Below are 7,347 nucleotides of genomic sequence, written 5' to 3' on the forward strand. Positions count from 1 at the left end.
GATCAGGGGGATGGAACACCTCTCCTATGAAGAAAGGCTGAGAGAGGTGGGGTTGTTCAGCCTAGGGAAGAGAAGGCTCTGGGGAGACCTTCTTGCAGCCTCTCAGTACTTAAAGGGGGCTTCTAAAAAAGACGGTGGCAAACTTTCTAGCCTGTTGCGACAGGACAAGGGGGAATGGCTTTAAACTAAAGGGGTGTAGATTTAGACTAGATAGAAGGAAGAATTTTTTTACGCTGAGGGTGGTGAAACACTGGCCCAGGTTGCCCAGAGAGGTGGTGGATGCCCCATCCCTGGAAACATTCAAGGTCAGGTTGGAGGTGGCTCTGAGCAACCTGATCTAGTTTTCCCTGCTCACGGCAGAGGGGTTGGACAAGATGACCTTTAAAGGTCCCTTCCAACCCAAACTATTCTATGATTCTACGTATTTTTTATGAATCATCAGGAGAGGGTGTCAGAAGAATTCTGAAGACCAGATGTGCCTTTGTTATTTATAAAATATGCTATGGCCTGCCTGAAATAATAGAGGCCGTGCAGACAAGCCTCAGATTTCTGCCACCTGGTTTCTGAAGAATGAAAAATCCAAATTCAGGAAAAGATAAATACTGTGACTGAAAAGAAGTACAAAAATATAATCTAAATTAATCTTAAAGCTGTATGCAAGACAATTGTCTGTTTTTAAGTCAAATGCTGATGTAAAACTATATACTATATGTTTTTTCATACTGTATGAAATAATTTGTTCATCTACTGCAATATCCGGCCTCCAGCAATGGCCAATAATTGATTTTGGGAAGGCAGAAACACTACACAACATATATAGCTGTATATAATATCTGGCACTAAGGAAATATTTTCTTACTCATAGACTACTACCTACTTTGTCTCCATTTCTGCATACCCAACTGCAAATTAAATATTAATACTACTTACCTGTTTCTTCCTAGAGCTTTGTACGACTGATGCATTTCTTTCACTATCTTATCTGCATTCTGAAGAGCAACAACACTTCCACAACCTGCAATAATACATTAGTATTTGCATAAAAGCAGTATAATTCACAAAGCAAACGCAGTTATTCTTGGCCATTAAAATATTATTATAAAGAAATACAGGAAGTAACTACCAGAAAAAAAGGAGCATGTTTCATCTGACTAAGATACCTATACATACTTTCTGTTATGATTTTTGGAAATGTGAATGCATAAATCTGAATTATTTTTAGTTATTTAGGTAAGTGTATTAATTCAGTGTACTATAAAAGCAAAGAACATCTAAAAAAAATCCAGTTACAGCTCATATTTCAGTAGAACAGAAATATAAGAAAGATACTGACAGAAACTCTACAAAAGCACAGCATTTAAAAATAGGAAAGCTATTAAAACCAAAACAAATCTCAGGGCTTTTCAAAGGCAGAAAATAACTCTGAGTTTGATTTCAATTTTTTTTGTGGTTGCTTTTTGACAAGTGGCCAGATTTCAAGTTAATGTTGTCCTCCTCCTTTTTCAAATCCTACACGTTACACTTTGTATGTATAAACTTTGGTTAGACTACCTTCTTTGCTTCTCCTCTTATCTTGTTGGTTGTCAGACATACTGTCCTTAGATGTATTAAGGTCCTGAAACCTGAAAAGATGTTTCATTAATTGATTTCCAATTCACATGTACCAATCAGTACTTTATATTTCATTATTTCAGAGCCATAAGTAAGACAAAAACAACATTTTAAAAGTACTTGAAATTATTAAAAATATTATAATTTAGCTTAACATCCAAAGCCCTGTCCTGTGAATACACACAACCAAACATTCTGGCACAGTTTTTGTTGCTAAAACCTCAATGTATGCTGAGTAAGACATGAAAGCTGTCAGTATTGGTTTGCTGATATCTTCCTTACTGTTGGACCAGAAAGTCAACATTTCGCATTTGGGAGATAATTGCATTTTTAACATATTACTGAGAAACCAATTCTGAATTAAATGTTTATCTTTGTCTACTTGGTCAAAACTATCTCTCAGCAAAAGAGGTTCAACATTCAAAACTTTCTGAGCACAGAATAGCTTGTACGCTGCAGCCTCAACAAATCTCTCTGACAGCTTATTCCAAAAAAAGATGACGTCAACTGGAATCTTTTTCTAAATTTCAGAGAAATATGTAATTTACCATGTAAATAATTTTTAAGTATCTTGAGAAGTAGTTATCCCATAATACAAACAGCCTAGTTTTAAACATATGTTCAAAACTTAGCCGGGCATTTTTCTCTACAGAGCCAGTGCATCCAGGCTGATTTGACTGAAAACACTAACAAAAATCTCACTGATATCAACAAGGTATAAATTTCACGCTTTATCTCAGAACTATTATAAATTCATAAATACATGAATGGCAATGTATTGTCTGAGTATTTACAAAGGTAAATTTTTTAGGTGTTTAAAAATTGTACATATTATAAAAACTAACTAGCCATTATATAATTGCCTTTTTTTTGCCACTGAATTCCTGTGACCTGTGCTAGGCATCTGACTGTATTTGATATAACCAAGAGTCCTTAGCTGAGACAGAGTTAGCTGATTAACGTATTAGTAGTAAACTTTTGTTTCTCACTTAAAACTATTGTATTGTCAAAACCAGTATCTCAACCATGAGTGTACCTTTCTGTGAGCATCTTAGTACCTCTGTATGTTGAGAAAAATATATTATTCAAATTGTACTACATTTATAAAACCAAAACACCTTCAAGCTTACACTAAATTAGTATTACAAACATTTGATATTTTAACTCCTGGTTGTTGAGAGACATAACAGTAGCTCAAGGAAATGAATAACAGAGCTACCCATGTACAGTCTGTAGTCTGGTGCCGTAAACTGCTGGCCTTCTATGAGGATACATGAGCTCTCTACACCTACGTGAGAGGCTTAAACGAGATTTCCATCAGGATTCCCAAATAATGCTTTGATATCTTTAGAGATCAGTTTTCCAACCTTGAATATAGAGATTAACTCATCCATAAATAATCGCTTGCATATTCAAAGTTACGCTTTTACAATATTTCTAAATTCAGGCAGAAACAGAAGTAAGAATAATGTTCGCTGTGAGTATTCATGTCTTGTATTTTCAGTTTAATGTAATAGGATTTTCGAGGAGATCTACAAGCCAACAATAGCAAAGTCAAACAATAAACATTTGAAAAAGCTGCTCTCAGGAAATTAAAACAGCGAGTACTTTCTCTCTTTGTACATTTACTTTCTACACCTTATGTTAACGATTGTATGCAGAAGTAACAGCAGTCAGCTAGGTGCTTGTCCAAACTGACAGCAAAGTCATAGTTTGCAAGGCAGGTTGTATAAAAGTAGTTTAGTTGCAGTGGAATTTAATACTACGGTTCTTGCAGAAAAGAACATGCTTGGGGAAACTCAGACACCCGGTAGCCTTGTTACGGACTTCAGTGGGACCAAGATTTCCCAACAGTTCAGATACACCTGTGAAGCAGAATATGTAGATTCTTTTCTCGCACCTAGCATGGATGCTTGCATCATCTTACAAAGCTATCTAAGCTCTATAAATCTTTTTTAACATAGAAAGAAAGCATGCTAATTATCTAAATGTGTAAAGTTTTTCAATATATTAATTCAGTGGGGCATATTTATTTTTGAGATTGTTATCAGAAATAAAACACAGTATGTATTTTGAATTAATTATACTGTTCATTTAGAACTTTATATCTACTGTATCTCTCTTCCTAACTGTGGCTGATCTAAATGGTGTTTCTTTCTGAAGAAAATGGTATCTTTTGGTAAAAAAATTAAAGCTGATAGTTGTTGAAAAACACTGAAAAGATCAAAATAGATTAACCCCCTCCCCACACTTTCAATTGGAAATGCCACCATTGTATTTTAAGTTTTAATGTTGTTTCATACGACTATTACCCCCTACGCTGTATCATCTCTAAGGCATTACTAAATTCCCACGGTGGGAACAAGCTGTCCCCAAACACTGTTTTTTCCAGATAAAGATGCTTTTATTAGGCTTTACCCTTAATCAGAAGATTGTAATGAACCTTTCCCAGAACTAATCAGCAATAGCTGTGGGAAAGGAGCTAGCTGTCACCCCCTGGTTAACATAGCTATATGTGGGCAATATTGATCCTGTTTACAGTTAACACTATTCCTGAATATGGTGAGTAAGCATACTGTGAGCCGTTTCACGATTACGAAAACATCAACCCTCTTTTCTAAGATTAAACTCAAAGATTAACAGTACCATAAGATGACAGTAGCATAAACAACACAGAACAATCACAATTGCAGACTCTTAAAGAAGAAACATGAGAGGATGAAGTCAAAGGATTTGAAGATTTGAAATTCTAGACAGCTGATTCTTAAAATAAAACTAATCTCAATTAATATTTTTGATGGATTTGGGGCTCTTTCTGAAAAACATAGCGAACTGTTTCTCAAGTGACAAGAACACATAATGTAATTAAAGACAGTGAATTGAAATGAATAAAAGAAAATACAATCAAGAACATTAGTTAATATCTATATTAAAAAGTTTCCCAATGTCTTTTATTATTTAATAAATAACGTTTAGTTTTAAAAAACCAATAAAATACATAAGATGTTGTACATAAAATAAATAAGATATTGTCAGATATCTTATGTGTATGAATGTACATGAATGAATATGAATATACATTTAGACATATATGAATAACAGTATGAAATTCTTACATTGGGCAACTCTGGGTGCTAGAGAGGAACATTATAAAGTCCATAATGGAAAATTATGTAATAATATGCCTATAGGGAATTTTTTTCCTACTAGCTAATCAAGAAGTATGTAATATGACAATTTATATCTTTTATATATGTATGTTCCTGCTAATTTTATTGAATGGGGTCTAACTTTTTCCACAGCATAAATATCCTACTCCTTTCTGGACTATGTGAAATGTTCTGTTGTACTGACATAATTGATATAATGTGGCAGTGGGTTCTCCTATTTAACTGTGTAAGAAATACACGTTATGTCCATTTAAAACAACTATCTTTCACAAAAATGTTTCCTTTTTCTTGCATTTGCATCTTCAATTTAATTTGCTGCAATACATTCTCCCCTCTCACAAAAAAATTGCATAACCACCATATAAGTGCTACCGAATTAAGCTGTTTTAGAACTGAATTTGTATGGCAGGCTAAAAGAAAGGTATGTTTTTTAGAAAATTATGTTTATGTTTATTAAAACCATAGGTAGGTAGAACTATGAAAAATAGGGCACCTAGTGGCTCTTATGTTGCTAATTTCTCTACAAAATTTTATTTTCTCTCTGCTTTTTTTCTCACATGTGTATTTTTACTTCATTGCTTGTCCTTACATCACTCAACTAAATAAAATACTCAGTTTTATACATCTTCCACACCTAGTAGTACATAACATTTTCAACATTCATTATAAATTTTATGACAAGTTATTCCTAACAGCAATCTTGGGTACTACCCCGGCAATGTATTTTTCATTTTTTTGGAGTTCGCTCATAAATTCCTATTCTTAATTTATTCATAAATACCTATTTTTTTTTCCTTTGCAGCTGAGCTCAGGGCTTTCAGTAGTGGTACTGATGTATAGAGAAAAAATTCCTAATGTCAAAGTACTACCAATGGTAAGATGTACGCAACAGATGGAAAGTAACAATCAATGTAGCTGTCTGTCTGTAAGGAATCATTCCATTTCAAAGTCACTACAGAGGTCAGTGGAAATGAAGGGCCTATGTGGCTTTTGTTGGCTTCAGTAGCATTTTGCCACTCAATACTGTGAGTCAGGGAAAGAATTAGGCTTTTGTTACTGATTCTATCAGCAAAAAATATAATTACTTGGAAGCATGCAGCAGCCTTCCCAAGAGACTCATGCATTTATCCTAGATTAAGTTATTTTTTATAACAATTTTATATAACACTTTTTAATCTGAGGAATGTGCATTATTTTATAACTATGTAGCAGCCAGACATCAGACAGTACTGTCATTCTTAGTTTACAGAAGAGGAAACAGATAGAGAAAAATTGAATGACCTATAGCTGATGACCAAGGTCATCCAATGAACTGTGCAAAAGTAGCTACAGAAGTCAGCACTCTTGATTTCTCATTCTCATGCTAAGCACCAGATAATTCATTAAAAGGTTTATCCCATTATATTAGTCTGTTAAGAGTCATATTAGATGGTAAACCTCTCCAACCTTTGCATTTTTTTTGGATACACGAAAAAACCTTCAAAATAATAACTGAAAAGGTTCTATAAAAAGGCGTAAACAACATCTTACCTGGTGCTTCAGCAGCAAAGTGTGAAAGAGGCACGGCAACCCAAAAGGAAGTTACAGAGCATTTTTACCTCACACCTGTCTTCCTTTGCTGGACAGCAAGGAATTCAAACAGTAGTTACATATACTTTGATTTTATTTTCGGCAGGTTTTTCTGACTGCGGAGCACGCAGTACTTACTACTGAGGCAGGCTCTTCTGCAGGCAAATCCTCCCGGCAGCTCCTGCTACACGCTGTTGAGTTTACACATGTCGCCGAGGCAACTGCCCCCCCCCCCGGGGCATTTTGCTTGGAGAAGTTTAATTCAAAGAGCAGTAGTGGCCTATGAAAGCAAACACAGTTGAACTAACCGGTAGCATTTTAAGCTCTAATGACAAGACATTTCTTCCAGCACGCATAAGAAAGCATATTTCTCTCTTCTGTTTACCTCCATTTATGCTTTTAGTACCTTACCTATTTCTACGTCATTTTAACTTCGCGGTCAGTCCCCTCACCTAAACACTCCCCGTTACTCATGAATGGCTCTCTATCTCCTTTCAGGCAGCCTTAAACAGCGGACTACAAGGATACTTTTTGTTTTGTTTTGTTTGAAGTAGCAGGCTGTGCTGGGGGGAAGAAAGTGTAAGAGGTCTAGCCAGGCTCAACCCGAGTTGAAAGGCTTTTGAAGGGAACTGGTTTGCTGGATACCAGAAGGACTGAGACGCCGTACCCCGGGACACGGCGGCGGGGTGGCACAAGCGAGAGGGGTGAGGCGCAGCCTGCTTTGTTTTAGGCTGGACCGGGAACACCAGGCCTGGGAGATCCCTCGGCTCCTGGCTGACTGAAAAGGCGCGTATTACTCGTGTTTGCAGGTACCCGGCACAACCGGCCTGACGGTGACAAGCTGCGACGCCGGTAACGCCCCGGTACCCCGGGCTACACGGCGACCCAACCGGTAAGGCACTTCGTTTACGCTCTCGGGCTGTCCCTGACGGAGCCGGAGAGCCTCTGGGAGCAGCTCACGCCTCAGCTTCACACCGCCGTGAGGTAACCGCCCCAG

General features: G+C 36.6%; 2 protein-coding genes across 2 annotated transcripts in view; one reads left to right on the forward strand and one right to left on the reverse strand.

Moving 5' to 3' along the window:
* MAP3K19 (mitogen-activated protein kinase kinase kinase 19) overlaps positions 1–6,533 on the reverse strand; it is a 17,583-nt gene extending 11,050 nt beyond the window's left edge. Inside the window, exons 1-3 of the mRNA XM_009318918.1 lie at positions 6,489–6,533; positions 1,552–1,622; positions 931–1,015 (exon numbers count right to left, since the gene is read on the reverse strand). Of these exons, the coding sequence (XP_009317193.1) occupies positions 931–1,015; positions 1,552–1,591 (125 nt within the window). The 5' untranslated portion in view covers positions 1,592–1,622; positions 6,489–6,533. The remainder of the gene's footprint in view (positions 1–930; positions 1,016–1,551; positions 1,623–6,488) is intronic.
* The window catches only part of RAB3GAP1 (RAB3 GTPase activating protein subunit 1 (catalytic)), a 25,727-nt gene continuing 23,993 nt past the window's right edge, over positions 5,614–7,347 (forward strand). The window contains 2 exon segments of the mRNA XM_009319017.1: positions 5,614–5,655; positions 7,160–7,242. Coding sequence (XP_009317292.1) covers positions 5,614–5,655; positions 7,160–7,242 — 125 coding nt within the window.

This window comes from Pygoscelis adeliae, unplaced genomic scaffold, assembly GCF_000699105.1.
Source record: "Pygoscelis adeliae isolate BGI_AS28 unplaced genomic scaffold, ASM69910v1 Scaffold222, whole genome shotgun sequence".
Taxonomy (NCBI): Eukaryota; Metazoa; Chordata; class Aves; order Sphenisciformes; family Spheniscidae; genus Pygoscelis; species Pygoscelis adeliae.